The 17,499-nt window shown below is 36.8% G+C and overlaps 3 protein-coding genes across 5 annotated transcripts; 2 read left to right on the forward strand and 1 right to left on the reverse strand.

Annotated features, from left to right (window-relative positions):
* The first annotated feature begins 1,445 nt into the window (after positions 1-1,445).
* On the forward strand, positions 1,446-2,189 carry LOC113344377. The gene has a single exon (XM_026588365.1). The coding sequence runs from the start codon at positions 1,446-1,448 to the stop codon at positions 2,187-2,189; it is 744 nt and encodes a 247-aa protein (XP_026444150.1).
* Positions 2,190-6,939: 4,750 nt separating this feature from the next.
* Positions 6,940-8,137, reverse strand: LOC113344448 (tropinone reductase homolog At5g06060-like). The gene is made up of 3 exons (XM_026588419.1): positions 7,818-8,137; positions 7,446-7,662; positions 6,940-7,354 (listed from the first exon to the last, which is right to left on the reverse strand). The coding sequence occupies exons 1-3, from the start codon at positions 8,112-8,114 to the stop codon at positions 7,059-7,061; spliced, it is 810 nt and encodes a 269-aa protein (XP_026444204.1). The 5' UTR covers positions 8,115-8,137; the 3' UTR covers positions 6,940-7,058.
* A 5,206-nt stretch (positions 8,138-13,343) lies between these two features.
* LOC113344300 lies at positions 13,344-16,692 on the forward strand. Of its 3 annotated transcripts, XM_026588303.1 has the most exons (6): positions 13,344-13,725; positions 14,006-14,715; positions 14,800-14,859; positions 15,721-15,784; positions 15,877-16,134; positions 16,282-16,692. In XM_026588303.1, the coding sequence occupies exons 2-5, from the start codon at positions 14,590-14,592 to the stop codon at positions 16,068-16,070; spliced, it is 444 nt and encodes a 147-aa protein (XP_026444088.1). In that variant the 5' UTR covers positions 13,344-13,725; positions 14,006-14,589; the 3' UTR covers positions 16,071-16,134; positions 16,282-16,692. The 3 variants fall into 3 exon arrangements, with proteins under 3 accessions (XP_026444088.1, XP_026444089.1, XP_026444090.1); XM_026588304.1 differs by having other exon boundaries at positions 13,344-14,715; positions 16,291-16,692; XM_026588305.1 differs by having other exon boundaries at positions 13,344-14,700.
* The last annotated feature ends 807 nt before the right edge of the window (positions 16,693-17,499 follow it).

Consider the following 17,499-nt stretch of genomic DNA (forward strand, 5'->3'; position numbering starts at 1 on the left):
AAAACTCGCTAATGAAATGACCAAGGCTGCGGATTTAGCTAAGCACGAACAGGATGTGGCCTTGGCCAAGTTACAAAATATGAGAAGATTAATTATGGAACGGAAAAAATAAGTTGTGGCTGAGGTGCATCAATCTGAGAAAAAACATGCCGAAGTGCAACATGCTGAGATGCAACATTCCGAGGAGCAACAAGCTGGAGTGCAAGATGCCGAGATACTTGCCGGGGGTACTAGTCGTATTGAAACTATTGCCATGGGTGATCCACCAGCTAATTATATTATGGATCCAGCTGGAGAAGATGGTTTTAGTTCCCCTACTAAAACAGCAAGAAGAAATGCCCAGGCCAACATAACGGAGCCTCTTGAGACTTCAAATATGTTTGAGACTGGAACTTAAGAGAATGGGAGGAGGTTGAAAACGTTTTTACTGAGACTCAGACTGAACCTTTATCGACAACAATATCTACTGGCATGGTGGAGATTGAGGCTGCGAAATTGTATTGGGACGCTTCTAAGGATGAGGAAGACCGCTTGAAGAGGGAAAAGGCTGAAAAGAAGAAGCTAGATGCATTATCCAAGAAAGGTGATAAGGGTGCTAAAGTTGCGCCTAAAAAGAAGGCTACTCACACTGCTCCTAAGCCCGGTGAGGAAGAAAGCCATGTTGGTAGAAGAGGAAGAAGTAGGACACGCAAAGATGATGAAAAGGGTTCGGCAAGCCCTTCACGTGAATCAGTTTTTAATGCGTTTCTTTTATTGGAATGCTCAAGGCTTGGCTAAAGATGGTGCAAGGTCCAAGTTGACTGAGCTATATCACTTGCATAATCCTGACATAATTTGTATTGCAAAATCACATGTTTTTTGCACTCTGCGTTTTGTTAGGAAGTTAAATTTAGTGAACTTTTGTGAAGATGTTATTACAAATGAAGCAAATGGAGAAAAGGGTAATCTCTGTATTTTGTGGAGGAATTCCTTGACAAGGCCGGATATTTTATCTTCTTCAAAGCAGGCAATTACTTTGAAGGCAGTGCATGCTTCTTTGGATCCGGTTGCAAGAAGATGACTTTGGCGTCAGTTGGGTTTAGGTTTTATATCTATTCCTTGGTTGGTGTTGGGGGATTTTAATTGCATCTTACTATTAAATGAGAAGAAGGGTGGTAGGCCAATAAAGTATATTTATGTGAATGAGTTTAGAAGTTGGATTTCAGACAATGGGCTGGTTGAGGCTGATGTTATTAGGAAAAAAATATACTTGGTCTAATTGTCGTAGTGGTAATGATAGAATTTTTTCGAAACATGATAGAACGGTTGTGAACGATGCTTGGATCTACAAATATGAAAACTAGAGGTGTAAAGCTTTGCCTAGAATTTGCTCAGATCATTCTTCCCTTTTTTGGCTTGCTTTTGAGAATCCTAGGCCGGCTAGGGCGCCTTTTAGAATTCAGAAGATGTGGTTGTCTCATCCTAGTTTCATGCAGCTGGTTGAAGATAGTTGGAATATGCAACTTAGTGGTGCGCCTCGTTTTGTGTTCATGGCCAAGTTAAAGAGGTTGAAAAAGGCGTTGAAGATTTGGAATATAACTTTTTTTGGTGAAGTTAAATTTTGTTTGAAGCAAGCTGAATTGAAACTTGAAACCGAGAATGATCTTTTGGACTATGATCATGGTAATGAGTTGCGGTTTGTGAAGGTTGCGGATGCTAAGAAAGTTGTTGATGATGTAAGAACGGAGTTAGCAGTTATGCTTAAGATGAAGTCGCGTGTAACCTGGTTGGAGGATGGAGATCAAAATACCCGATTTTTTCATAATAGCATTTGTATGAGGAGGATTCAAAATACGATTTCAGAACTTAAAACTTCGACTAACACTACTTTGTTTTTTCAGGATGAGATACAGGACTACATTGTAAATCATCAAGCAAAATTCAATGGTGGTGATGTTAATATTGATCCAAGGCTGTTTGATATTGAACATGAGAGCATAAGTGCCGATGAAAGTTCTTTCATGGATGTTATTCCATCCTTGGAGGAGGTTAAAGAGGTTTTTTTTGATTTGGGAGCGGACTATGCGCCTGGTCCAGATGGATTTATAGGTTCTTTCTATAGACAATGCCGGAACATTATTTCTAAAGATCTTTTTAATGCCATTGCAAACTGTTGGGCTATGCGTAAAATTCCCAATGGCATAAATTAAAGTTTTATAGTTCTCATTCCTAAAAATAGCAAGTCTGATGATATCAAGGATTATAGGCCAATAGGTTTGAGTAATTTTTTCTTCAAAATCATCACTAAGATTTTGGCTACCAGGCTTGGTACGGTGCTTAGTAAGTTGATTTATGATGAACAAGTGGCTTTTATGAAGGGAAGGAATATTCACGAAAATATAGCTTTGGCGTCTGAGTTGATCAATGAGATTAGCACGGAAAGGAAGCATGGTAATGTTGGCCTCAAACTGGATATTGCGCAAGCTTTTGATACGGTGAGTTGGGAGTTCATCACTGAAGTTTTTAGGTATTATGGATTTTCCGAAAATTGGTGTTCATGGATCCTTAGCATCTTGAATTCGGCTCGGATTTCTGTGATGATAAATGGTAGTCCTGAAGGTTTCTTTAGCATATCTAGAGGTTTGCGCCAAGGTGATCCCCTATCACCCTTGATTTTTGTTCTTATTGAAGACGTTTTGAGCCGCAATCTCTCTAAATTACTTGCTAGACGAAGTGTGCATTCTATGGTTAGCAAGAAAGGTATGGCCCCTACGCATCTACTATTTGCAGACAATATTCTTATTTTCTGTAGAGGTAATCTTCATAGTTTGCAAAATTTGAAGAATATGCTGGGAATGTACCAACGCGCTTCTGGCCAATATGTAAGTTTTGCCAAAAGCAAGTTTTACTATAGAGGTGGCACTGGCTCTCGTGCTATTGCTATAGCTAACTATTCGGGAATGGAAAGAGCTTTTTTCCGGATAAATACTTGGGAATCCAATTGAAGCCTGGTATTGTTCGTCACATTGATGTTCGTCAAGTGGTGGAGAAAATTATGGACAAGTTCGCCGACTGGAAAGGTAAGCTTTTATCCTTTCAGGCCAGACTTGTTTTGATTAGATCAGTGATTTCTACCTATGTGCTTCATTATATGGTTGTCTACAAGTGGCCATGCACGTTTATTAAGCAGGTTGAGAAGGCCATTAGAAATTTTCTATGGTCGGGAGATGCTGAGAAGCGTAAATATTTTACGGTTCTTTATGATGATTTGTGTTGCTCGAGGCGTGAAGGTGGCCTTGGCCTTAAGAAGTTGTTGGATGTTAATCGGGCCATGCTTATGAAGTTGTGGGTTTCTATTCGAGATTCAGACAAGATTTGGGCCAGATTCTTGAGGGTGAAATACTTCAAGTTGAATGACAACTTGATCGATTATAAATTGGGTTCCTCAGTTTTCCCATGGATTAGATTGGTCTATAAATTTGTGCAATTGCACACTAGATCAATTATAGGTAATGGTGCTAATACTTCCTTATTTTTTGATAATTGGTGTGGAGATTTTTCTATTGCGAAGCAGCTTGGAAATTTTTCCAAAGGGCCAAATGATGATTCGTTGTAATATTGATATTAATAATCTGCCGCTTATTGCTGGTGGGGATGATTACAAATATGAGATTTGGATACGAGCAATGTTGTCCCACGTAGCTGCGCGGGGCAGCTTAATAAGCAAACGGGTTCTTAGCCGTGAGATTGTATCTGCAGCCATTGATTTAGATTTGACTCATTTTTTTAATTGAATTACAGCTGGCGAAGTTGTTGTATTAAAAATAGCTCCTTTGATTTGCTTTTAATTCAACTTACGTCCTTTAAAAAGGGTATTTCGGGCATCACATTCTTAACCTTTCCACATCCCATGATCTTTCTCTTCTACCAAAAATGGAGGTCTGTAATTCTACCACTGCCACCATTAATAAGACGGAGTACTCACAAGTCACAAGAATACAATCCGTGGTACATACAACCAATTTTTTTTAGACGGTCGACGATTAATAGTTTCTTAAAGTTTAGGCTTAAATCTATCCTCAATCTGCTAATCATTATCCCTAGATTCTTAGTTACTACTTGTAGTTTTTAAGTTTTTCTTTGATTTTTCAAGTATCCATGATTGATGATTTATGTTCTTGTTTTGTTGTTCATTCTTTTAGTTGCTTGAAATTGACATTCTTGAATAAGTGGCTCTGTTATTGAACCCCTGTGTTGAAAATGGCTAAACTTTATTTGTGGGTTTTATTCTTTAAGAGAAATAAAATTACTCTGTCCCTTTTTTATTTTCCTTCGATTTTTTTTCCTTCTTTTTTTTTTGTGTTGAATAGGTTTTGAGAATTCAATACCAATTCCTTGACGATTCAGGGTTCAATAATTAAGTTCCATTTATTTCTTTGATTTAAGGTTTATGAATTAATTTGGGGATTTTTTGTTTGTTTGCTTGATTGATTAGGCGGAGATGATAATGAAAAAGAAAGAGTTAATCCAAGAAAGACTGCAACTGTTATTGTTGTCTGTTGTTGAATTGGTATGAAAAAGAGAAGAAGATGGGCGATTGCTAATGGTGGTGGTGAAAGACAACCAGGGGGTTAGTCCACGAGTGAGTTGGAGGGAGTTTAATGTATTTTGAATCTTGGGGATTTGGAGGGAGTGTAAGAGAGTATAGGGAATTTGAGAGAGTTTCGTGTGTTGAGTGTAGGGAGTTTGAGAGATTCTCCCAAAATCTCTACTTTTTTGAGAGATTTGGAGTGAGACAAAAATACACTATAAACTCCCTAGAACTTCCCAGAACTCCAAAAAAAAAAAAAAACTCCTTATCATTCTAATTTTTACCACTAACAGGGAGTTTAAGAGTTTCTTTCAAACTCCCCCACGACTAACAGGGTTTTCTAGGGAGTTGGGGAGACTCTTCTAAACTCTCCCACGACTAACGGGGATTTTGAGAGACTCACTCGAACTCCCTCACGACTAACGGGAAAAAACACAACTACACCCAACTTCCCCAACTCCGTTGAGGACTAACACCCTGAACTTCTCGTTTTTTGTTTAATGAGGAAGTCCTTGTAAATGAAACATAGAAAACTGCATGGATTACTTTGACATAGTTAAATGAAAATAAAGGACTTATTTGCAATAATATCACTGATATAGCTGTAGTTTCATCTCAATGGCTGAAAATATATGCATATTATCATCCAAGGGTTTTAACCCTGCTAGCTTATTGAGCCATCCCACGCAGCTGCGTGGGATAACATTGCTATTTGGATACCAAGGGTGTTTTTCACTCAAGTCTGCAAAGGCTGCTATTAAGGCGCCAGCTGAAGTTTTTCCTATTGCAACTATGTTCACTAGGCAAGTTGTACATCCTACTTTGAGTGTTCAATATTGGAAAATCTGGGCGAAACAGTGTTGTGCAACTGAAGATAACATTATCCAGAAGACTGGTAGAAGCATGCCAACGATTTGCCGCATGTGTAGGAAGAGTGACAAGACTGTGAGCCATATCACTTGGCATTGCAGAGTTGCTAAGAGAATCTGAGCTTGGGCGGCAACAATTTTTAAACTGCAACCCAGTGAAGATCTGGTGGCCTCTTACAAGGCTGCCAAAGGCCGGAGCAGGATGATAAAGGATTTGTGGATAGTTGCTAACTTGGCAATAGTCACAGAATTGTGGAAGATGCGCAATAAGGTGTATTTTGAGGATTTTAAGATGCATTGGATAGGTTTTAAAGCTAGAGTTTATCAGGTTATTCGTGGTAACTCGATTAGAATGAAGGGCCATATGTATAATACGCAAGAGGATTTGCGCATCTTGAATTATTTCAGGGTGCAGCATAGATCGAGCAAGTTTTCAACGCCAAAAGAGGTTAGTTGGTTTCCTCCCAATCCTGGTGAAATAATAATATGCTGTGATGGTGCCTCTCGCGGTAACCCAGGCCAAGCTAGAGCTGGTGTCATTTTTAGAGATGCTAATGCAACTGTTCTTGGAGTTCTTTCTGTTGGCCTTGGTTGTCAAACCAACTATTTTGCGGAGGTGAGTGCTGTTATTTATGGAGCGATGCTAGCAAAGAGGTGGAATGTCAAAAACCTTTGCATTCGTTCAGATTCGATGAGTTGCATTCAAGCTTTTCAGAAGGGTGAGTTGCCTTGGCAGCTAGTTACGAAGTGGAGGATTGCGGAGAATTTTTATGATAATATTCGTTATGTTCATAACTATAGGGAAGTTAATTTTTCGGCTGATGGTTTGGCCAAACAAGCATGTTTGTTGGCTGAAGATATCTTTGAGTTTTATGAGGGTAGGCCATACTTTCTTCTATCTGTAGAATGGCCTGGAGAGGTATACTTTCGATTCAAATAGGTCGGGCTTGTGGTGGCCTCACGGCTAGCGCTAGTTTAATCTAGTCCCTGTACAGTTTTCGTTTATTTTTAATTTTATTGACCGAGCAAAAAAAAAGAAATAAAACTCTTTTGGGTGTATTGAGGAAGAGCCAAGATTTATCTGCGAGTTTTTAGGCTATAATGAACAAGTTACCACCACTGACCACTAAGCTAAGTCAAAATAACTTGGCTTCAGAGGGTGTTCAGTAATCCATATAATTTGGTCTTATAAGAATCCATATGATTTGGTCTTATAAGAATTTGTTTATTTTATACACCTAATGATTCTTGTTTTCTTTTTTTAGTGGCTGGGCAGCACCCTTTTCGCAACACTTATTGGAAGGATGTTTACTCGTACATTTGCTCTACTGTTGAATGTTTTAAAAACTAGCATTACTGTAAGAAAGAGTACTGGAGTATAGATTTGCTGGTAATGCAGATCAGAATGCATATTAATCTGTAACTAGTCTAAGTTGGAAGTATACATTGTTAATACATATTTTCACGCAACAAATACACCTCGCTCAACACAGAAAAGCATACAACGATAAGATTCAGTTGTTTATTTGCGTACATAAATTTCAAATACATTAAACGTACAACAAAATCCCCACCAAGATGAAAATCAAGTACATTTTTCAGGAAGTTCCCACCACTAATCAATCATGCATAGGGAAGAAACCATTTACTGTAAATCCACCATCAACACAGATGACTTGGCCAGTGATGTATGAAGCAGTAGGGAGGCATAAGAATGCCACAAGAGATGAAACCTCCTTTGGGTCCCCAAGACGCCTCATAGGAGTTCTAGCTATGATATAATCTTCAATTCCTTCTACTTGCAGATTCTGTTCTGCAAGCTCGGTTCTAATAAACCATGGTGCAACACTGTTGGCCCGAATCTTATCTTTCGCCCATTCACAAGCAAAGTTCTTTGTGAGTTGATTGATAGCAGCTGATTCAAATAGAATACAAATTATTATTTTAACAGCACTGAGGTTTGCATACGTAACTGACATATCAGCATCACAAAATTTCAAATATACCATTGCATGCTGCATAACTGGACACCTTCTGGAGAGCAACAACGCCACCAACAGATGTAATGAAGATAATGCTTCCTGAACCAGAGGCTTTTAAGAGGGGGTGTGCCAATTTTGATAGATAGTATCCAGAGTCGAAGTTAGAAGCCATAACTTTTGCGTCATCCTCTTCTGTGTAATCCACGGTATCTTTGTACACAGCCATTCCAACGTTGTTAACCTATGCCAGTAGATTGACTCTCAGTCAAGTAATTAATGGCGGAGCCAGAATTAATGGTAGGAAGTGGCAAAAGAAAAAAAAATCCACCGAATGAGAGAAACAAGGAATTAATATCAATAATTGGTTAGCCAACAAAAGCAGTTTTAAACACTTACAAGGATATTGAGTTTGTCCCCAAAAATAGAGGAAACAGTCTTGATTAACTTCTCTCTATCAGCTGGAACCGTAGCATCACTGACTGAACCAGTTACTGTATAACCCTTTTCTCTCCAATTTCGCAAGCACTGCTGTATAGCATTTTCATTTCGAGCAGTGATATGAACAGCTGCACCAAATCCAGCCAACTCCTCCGCTATTGCGTGTCCAATCCCTTTGGTTGCACCGGTGACAAGGGCAGTCTTTCCCTTAAGAGACCATCTAGGACTTAGATCACTACCTAGTGTATCTGCCATGGTTTACAGTTTATTTTTTTCTGCAACTCTGTTGGATAAATTGCATTGATTTTTATTGAGTTTATATACAATTTGATTATCATCCATAGTTTCAAAGTCCCTTATAGTTGACCGTTTGTTATGTGAAGCAGTCAAAAGCGTACCAAAACTAGACAGTACAGGATTGACCATTTGGTTTAATCACTCATTAAACCTTTTTATTTTCTCGATACAAAAATAACTAAACCTTCACGATTTAATTACAACTTATTCAAATTTTTCATCATTTTTTCTACTAAGATTTTCTCTACCCCCACATGCGCCTAATGAAAGCTATGAGAAAGTGGTGATGAAGACAGTGCATAAAGGGAGCGAAAGGGACTCACTTGGTGTCAAGTAGATGATCAATTTGTAATAAATTAGACAAGGGATAAACAACCCCGTACTAGGCAACACATCGACTTTGAGATGCTTTTAGAGGGAATAGGATAAACGTAAACATAAAGGGAACAGATCTCCATGTGAAACTAAATCCTTCAACACAGTTTGTGGGGTTAGTGGAGAATGTCACAGAAATAACTTGGGCGATCATACTTTACAAAATGGTCATATATACTTTTTATAATTGGTTTGCAAATCGATTATACTTTAAAACTTGTTTTAGAAAATGGTCTTTTCCGATTAACACTTTTGAATAAAACGGTGTCATCTTTTTCGAAAACACCCTCCCCATAATACCCTTTCTAATTAACTAAATAGTTGAAGCGGTGGTGGTGGTGCAAGCTTAAGAATCTCCACTAAACTCCAGAGGGTCCAAAAATGTGTTAACGAGCTGGTAACAGTTTCGTAGCAATAGCTAGTTGAGCCGACTTGAAATAGAACCGGTTAAAACCTTTCAAGTGAATCAATTCAACCATTTCAAATTTTCCTCCCTGGTTTCTGATAAACAGAAAATAAGTAGAGATGATTTGGTCAAATACAATATTTGTCTCCCCCAATTTTTCAGTTTACAGTTAGCGGATATTACACTTTAGGAAAATTACCTTCTGAGGAAGCTTCTTCACCTGATATTTGTACGAGAGAACTACTACCAATTTTCCATTAAGAAAGCGAATTCCTCTTGTGCCTTGTTGAAAAGGAACGAAATGACTTTGTTTCCGAGGGATGACGCACTGAAGTTGAAATACGAGAACGCTCATATGTCTTAGAGCTATTATTTTCTCTTTTCCCCTTGTCACCTCCGATCCAAAACCTATCAAAAAAACCTCCTTGATCGAGATGGTAGTAATAATGCACCACCACCTGAAACGTCGCTGGTATTCTTGTTTTTCTTCTCCCGTTTTTGTCGGTCATCATCAGTGACCTTCATGTTCCTCATTTGTCTATCTATTGACCTTAAGTCTTTAGGAAGTGACCTCGCCCAATCTTCGGTTTGGATCTCGTAGAGGTGCTTTATATTTCGCCCAGATCATTTTCCGTAAAGTTTTTTCCTTTCTTTCGCTGACAACTTTGGGTGTTTGTCGGGACAGCTGTCTCTTTTCTTTCTCCATAATTTACTGACTTCACCAATTATCTTTTCAGGCAAGTAATCTTATTTCTCCAACCTTTATTTCGTGGTTGGTGTCTTGTTGGGTACTCCAATTGATCCTTCGCAACTTAGATCCTTCAAGTGAGTTACTTCGCATGGTTTTTCATTTCGTCAGTCAGTCAATAATGACGACCCTGACTTGATATGACAAGTCACTGGCGAGGGTTTTCTGGGAATAGTGCAAGATCTTTAGACAGGATTCCCTTGAATGACTCGCGTCTTCTCCTACGTCCACGTGGAAAATTGTATCTTTGGTATCTACATTTTGCCTTTTCTTATTCTACTCGAACGATGTGAGAGTGGAATAAGAACCGTCTGAAGTTGTATAACCGCCATACCTCCCCTCTCATGCTCTCCACATGGTTTCTTCCCTCATGCAACCGTTGATTACCGGTTCATATTCTTCGATCGTGGATAGCCTGGTTTGACCAATTATAAATACCCCCGTCCTTTTAAAAAAAAAAATTCTAATCTTTTCTTCTTCTCTCCGTTTTACCGTCTTCTGCAAATTTAGGACTTGCCTCATTCTGCTTCAATGGCTCTCAAGAAAATCCCTAACCCTACCACATCTAGGACTTATGAGGAATTCAAAGTTGACTTCGAGAAGATGGGTTTCGCTCTTAATAAATTATGGGTATCGAGGGTTCATAGATCGGAAAACAGAAATCAAAGAAGACAATGTTTAAAGTGGTTCGGCACTAACGCCTACGTCCACTGATAGAACCCCGAATGGTGAATTTTATTGATCTCCAGAGTTTGATAATTCTGGGATAACTTTACATTTACATTCGCGCTCTTATTTATAGTTTGATATGACTAAACCTAAGAAGATAATACCTTAACTAAAATATCTTGACTAGGTAAATATTTAGGAAAATATAAAGATTACATTTAATAATTTTGATCTTGTAATCTGTAATTATCTTCTAATATCTTCTCTTCATGGACATTGCACGGACACCTCGGTATCTTCTCTTCACGTACGGTTACCTTGATATCTTGTATATGGGGAATATATTTCAACACCCCCCCTCAAGTTAAACACGGAAATGTTTTGAAGTGTTTAACTTGAACCATCTCAATAAAATGTCTTGTAGCCTGAACTTTGATTGTTGACCATGGTATTTGATCTTCGAAGACATACCACGATAGTTGAATAAAGGAAAGTCGCGATAGCAGAAGCAGCAAAATGATAACTGCAGAGTATATATATGTAGGTCTTTTACGGAGAATTGGCTTGATTGGCCAATGGACTTGATTGTTAATTACTAACCATACGAGAAATTCATGTTGAGTTCATGTTGAGAAACATTAATGGACTTCGAAGAGACTCCGATAAAGTGGACACAAAATGGTAAAACAACCCATTTGGAAAGATTCGGAAGCTAAGATGAACTGATCTTGATTGAAGACGCATAAAAAATCTTGTGACAGATTTTCTTAAACCAAAGATGCAACAAGGTGAAGGACCATTTGATTTGATCATGAATGTGCCGGATGAACATGGCATAAATATATTGATATTTCCAAAAATAATTGGAAAATATTTTGTGAAGTATTTGATCACCACAAAAAACTGACAGAAGATTCTCAGTGAAAATATTGAGATTTGATAACACGTACATCTTTCATTAAGATGCAAGGTTGATTTAGTTGGTAGTATAATGATCAACAACTATTTAAAGAATATTGGCTCATAAGATCAGAGCAAGATGCAGCAACAAGATCTTGGAGATCCTGGATAGTGATCTAAATGTAGATATATTAGATCATTATAATGATTTTTCTCAAAATCAAAAAGATATTAATAAATTGAAACAATCTTGCCTTGAACGATGACAACAAAATATTCATGAAATATCTTTACAACTATATCGACAAACCATGTATAAGAAGAATTTATTCAATTGGCCTAAATGAATAAAATCTGGTTATGATTTAGATTGGTGTAATTGAAGAGATCCACGCAAGTTTAGCATCCAAAACTATGAAAGGAGAGAATATATTCTCATGAAAATAGAAAATACGGAAAATATTTTCAAATAAATGGATTACCAGAATTTGGCAAGATTTCCGAAAATGGAGATATTTTCGGAACAAAATGACTTGTATACGTAGTTCAAGGAACTAAATAAACTTCTGTGATATCCGAAATGAATATATATACCAGTTTGAATCAAAATCAGTTTGACAACTGGATTACTGATATTGAGGAATCACTGGCTTTGACTAAGGAAATTCGATACATGATCGATTTCTGAAAATATGGAAAATATCCATTTTTGAAATTGACTGGAATCTGCTTGGAAAAAACGAACCAAGAAGCTATATCTATTTGTAGATCATAGACTCGAAAGCCGCGAATAACACAACATCAAAAGGAACTAGACCCACGAATCATATATGCGAAGTCGTGAATACTATCGATGCTTTACTGTTGATGGCTTAAGAAAAGAATAAGTATTAACTAATGAAATATACCCATAGTCATAATGAAAAAACGAAACTCAAGATGATGAGAGAATCTCTGATTCAGAAGACTTATTCAATGATAACTCTGTTGTACGCAATAAATATAATCGTCCATTGAAATATAGACTAATATTGAAGATTAGTCCAAGTAAAACAGATGAAAAAGATTGAAAAAAAAATATTATAAAGCGGAAGCAATCTGAGCGGATCTCCCCGCTCTGATACCATAATAAATTATGGGTATCGAGGGTTCATAGATCGGAAAACAGAAATCAAAGAAGACAATGTTTAAAGTGGTTCGGCACTAACGCCTACGTCCATTGATAGAACCCCGAAGGGTGAATTTGATTGATCTCCAGAGTTTGATAATTCTGGGATAACTTTACATTTACATTCACGCTCTTATTTAGAGTGTGATATGACTAAACCTAAGAAGATAATACCTTAACTAAAATATCTTGACTAGGTAAATATTTAGGGAAATATAAAGATTACATTTAATAATTTTGATCTTGTAATCTGTAATTATCTTCTAATATCTTCTCTTCATGGACATTGCACGGACACCTCGGTATCTTCTCTTCACGTACGGTTACCTTGATATCTTGTATATGGGGAATATATTTCAACAGCTCTATCCCCAGCGGTTTATTCTACTGCTTCTCCTCCAGTGACAGCAACCTAATTTATGGAACTGAACTACCGCTGGATTCAGACGGAGATTTGGACTTCTACGAGGATGCCGATCACCGTCGGTCAACTGAAGGCGGGACTTTTTTCCCCTTGTATGATCCAAAGAACCCTCTTTTTTATCAATTGTGTGGAAACGCTATTCGTCTTTCCAATGAGTTCGTCAGGAGGTATAATGACGGTCATTCCCAGATTCCACTCTTGCCGCAAGACTTTGATCCTGCAGATTATAACATTGACTCTTTCTCGGCGAATTACATCGTGATGCATAAATATTTCCTTTATTAGGATATAGGTTCGCTATAATAGATTTTCGATAGCCTAGTATGGTCAACGATAGCAAAGCTTTACTTGTGTCTCTTTTACATTTGTACGGCTCATAAGGAAAGCGTAGTTTTGTTATATTACACTACGCTACACATTGTTATCACTCTTTAGTATACGCTGGAGAGATCTCCTATTTTCCATCGAAAGTTTCTTCTCTTCCGATGGATTACCTAAAATATACAGACATTGTAGAATGGATTCGACTAGAAATCAGGATTTGAAAAAAAAAATTCAAAGATTTTCAGAATATTTTTTCGAGGGATGAACGGGTGAATCGTGGGTAGATGAGCAGATCAAATGGTGAAAGGTTTCCTTGTTAAAAAGTACCTTGGATGGGAATTTTCGATTTATGAGGAGAAGATATTCACTTATTTTCGATTTATGAGGAGAAGATATTCTCTTATTTGGAAAGGATAAACAGAAAAACCCTCATTTTATCTCAAAATCAGAGAAAAACAAGCTAAGGATCCATTTCGATTTTGGGTAATCTTCAATTTTTTTGGCGCAATGTAAATCAAAAGGAAAAAAAAAAATGCTGGGCGGGATTTTGAGAAGGTATTTTCTCTCTAGATATCACATTACTTTCAATTTCATATGTTAAATCATATATGCAAAGCCCAAATTTTATAATTATTTGTTCTCTAGGATGATTCTATCCCTTGGTTATTCTAACTTCAAGGATTTTCAGAACTCTAACTGAAAGTTTGTTCTGCGACTTTGAGTTCCCTTTCTATACTGTTGTTTAATTGTATTCCTTTACCCAAGTTAAAAGCTCAAGTAATCACTGCAATGCTCAATTTGCTATAAGTATACTCTTTTTTATGCATTTATGTAGGTTAAGTGTTTGATTATTTGGGTTCAATAGCACTTAAAGTTGTTTCAATCAACTTTCACTAATCGGTAGGTTAATTGTTTGATGAATTGTTTTATTGAACCTAAAGTTGCTTTTCCTCAAATTTTGTTAAAGTTTTTGATCAATTTGTATCTCTGAACAAGCTGCATTTCTGTACTTTGTTTTGTTTAGTAGTCAGTAAGTTAATTGTTTGATCAAGCAAATAACCGTAATATCCATTAGGCTTATTTCGCTTTTTGTTAATAAAAATTGACCTAAAAGTATCACTCTTCTATTTCTCGTTTAGTTTGGTAGTCAATAATTGAGTACCGTAATGCAATCAAATTGTCACCGCTTCTCACATAACTTAGGATCTTGTAATCTTTACTTTTTTCCTTCATGCGTAAGTTATTTGAATCTGTTCAGTTGGTGTTGTTATTTACTCTTGGTAATACCATTTCAATCAATTATATACATTTTGTATAAGATTTACACTAAACATTAGGCAATCAAATTGGTTTGCTTTGTTTGTTTTGTTTGTTATTCATTATCTCATTTACTCTCTAATTTTCTGCACCCTGTTCTTCATGGTTGAGGGCCACTACATCTATATCAAGAACCAGTCAATGACTGCAATGGAAGAACAGGTTGAGAAAGAGTTCAAGAGTTTTGGGCCTATTAAGCGAAGAGGTGTTCAAGTCAGAAGTAACAAAGTTTGTTTTGTTCATGCTTCCCATTTGATGTAAAATTCAGTTTTTTTGGTCAAATTTAACTCATACCTGATCTGTTTGCATCAGGGATTCTGCTTTGCCTTTGTCGAATTTGAACAGTTGAGTTCCATGCAAAACGCAGTGAAGGTATGAACTCTGCGAAACTTCATTACTTTCATCGAAGATGACTGTTTTCTTTGTGTTTGTTGAACATCAGTTTCACCAATGAAACTAAATCATGGGCACCAATTATTTGTTATGAACATGCACTTGAGGGCTGTAAATTAGAGTGGGACCCCAAACTGTATGTTCTGCTTTGGATGGTTACTGTATTTTACCTCTGATTCCTATGCTGGAATAACAATACGTATCTTTTTTCACTAGTCAATTAACTGGTACAGCAATATAAGTTTGTGGAACTAACTCTCTTTGCACAGATGATTGCTCGTGGTCCACTTTTATGCTGTATACATTAGATTGCCTTAAAAAGTACATCATGACTGTATATCTTTTAGGTCAACAGACGAGATGACTTTCTTTTCTTAGTTAGTTTTATGTATGCTAAAATCTCAAAAGAAATTCTTAAAATGATCTTATTTGATAGGGAAAAAAAAAGTGAGGTTAGGTGAACTTTTTCCTTGAAGGAATGCACCTTTGCTTTCTTCTTTTTCCTTTTGGTGTAAATCTGATTGTTGATTTGGCAAACCATGGTAGGCTGTCCACAAATAACAAATCAACAATAAGTTGTTCTCAAGATCCTTGGGCCAGTTGGAACAATTGAAAACATTTACTTATCAGTTTTGTCTTCTTGAGGCGATATACAATATTATGCTACTATTAAATGTTCCATGTACTGTAGCTATAGGTGGAAACAAACAAAAGCACTTGTGCTTGGATTCTGTTTAATTTTCACGTTAAACATGTCTTCTTTTTTATTCACTGTTTAATTTTCACGTTAAACACATGTGTTCGTTGTTTATTCAAGAACTAATTATTCTGTATATTCAGGCTGGGCTAGTCACTATTGCGAGCCGCCAAGTTTATATTGAGGAAAAGAGTACCACAACAAGAGGCAACTAAGCTAATTCAGCAGTTTTTTTTGTCTATATATGTGGGGTTAGCTTTTGTGAAAAACTTACATTGTAGTATTCAACTTGGTGGCAGAAGCCGTGGCAATTTCAATGGAAGGGGTGGGTTCAGAAATAATGATTTCAGGGGTGGTCGTGGCAATTTCAGTGGCGGACGAGGATACCCAAGAAATAATGATTTTGGAAACCGTGGTGACTATTCAGCACGACGTGGTGCATCTAGAGGACGTGGCGAAGGCTACCAGCCAGTGGAGCAGAATGGGAATGTGAAAGTTGCAGGTGGTCGTCAAGGTGGGATGAACCAGGCAACTGCTACGGCTTGAATATCTTGATGGTGGGTTATGATTTTTTTTAAGAGATAGAGCGGTAAAGTTTTCCGTGATCAATGTTTGATACCTCTTGAAATGAGGTTGGACAATGATGATTAACCTACTGGTTTGACATTCTGGTGCACTTGCTAATTATTCTTTCTATTTTGTAGCTAATGCAGCAAGGCAGCAAAGCGGGAGCTACACCACCCACTGAGGCAGAACTATGTGCTGAAGTTTTAAAGAAAAAGCAAAGACGACGTCGTCCTAGGTCCAGTGTTTCTGTGAAGGCTCATAGAATTCAAGCTCAGGATGAGCAAATATAAGCCCAGAATGAGGTTATCAGAAAGTTGAAAGAAGATAGCGAAAAGGTCATAAAAAACATGCAGAATATGATGATACGTACTCTCGGGCTAAACAACATTACCGCGAATGGAACTGAAAGTTGAATGCTGCACCACTAAGTCACATCAATGTTTTAGTATAATATTTTTTTTAAACTGGTAGCAGTGATTGTTTTTTTTTGTTTTGTTTGGATCTTGTTTAAACAATTTTATTTTAATGGCTAATTATTTTTTATTCAACTAATATTATTTATTTATTTAAATGTTTATTTGCTTATATTTATTTTTTGTGTAATAAATTTCATTAGAATCATGGGTGGATGTAATATAGGCTAGTCATTAAAGAAAATTTGGTGACGAGTTTGGCAGGTTGAGAATAGTTTCAGTGAGGGCAATGTCGTGTCTCTAATTATTTTTGAGACGAATGTCTTCGTCGGAAAAATTGTTTTGGAGTCCATGATATTCGTTATTGAAATGATCATACAGAGACAATCGTAATTGGTAATTATAATTTTTTTAGAGATGGCTAAATTTTGAGATGAAAGTTATTTCGCTGCTAAATTATTATTTTTTCTGAGATGAAAAATTTCGTGGCTAAAACTATTTAGGTGACGAATTTGTTTTTTCACTATAAGTATATTTTGAGACGCACAAATTTCGCGGTTAAAACTATTTTATGTGACGATCTTGTTTCTTCACTATAAGTACATTTTGAGACGAATAAATTTCGCGGCTAAAACTATTTTATGTGACGAATTTGTTTCTTCACTGAAAGTATATTTTGAGACGAAAAAATTCTCCGCGAAAACTATTTTAAGTGATAAAATAGTTTCCTTACCAAAAACACCTAGAGTGACAAAATTCTTCATCACAAAATTAGTGAACAACGTCAATTTTATTTTCTCACGAAAAGAGAGTTTTGGTTGGAAAATGGCTTATGTCGCGAACTAAAAAATTCGGTGACAATTTATTAAGGACGTCACAGAACACTTTCAACGACTCACTATAGGTGATGAAATTTTTTGTGCCGTTGAATTCTTTTTGCAA

The sequence above is a fragment of the Papaver somniferum genome, unplaced genomic scaffold (assembly GCF_003573695.1).
Source record: "Papaver somniferum cultivar HN1 unplaced genomic scaffold, ASM357369v1 unplaced-scaffold_76, whole genome shotgun sequence".
In the NCBI taxonomy this organism is placed as follows: domain Eukaryota; kingdom Viridiplantae; phylum Streptophyta; class Magnoliopsida; order Ranunculales; family Papaveraceae; genus Papaver; species Papaver somniferum.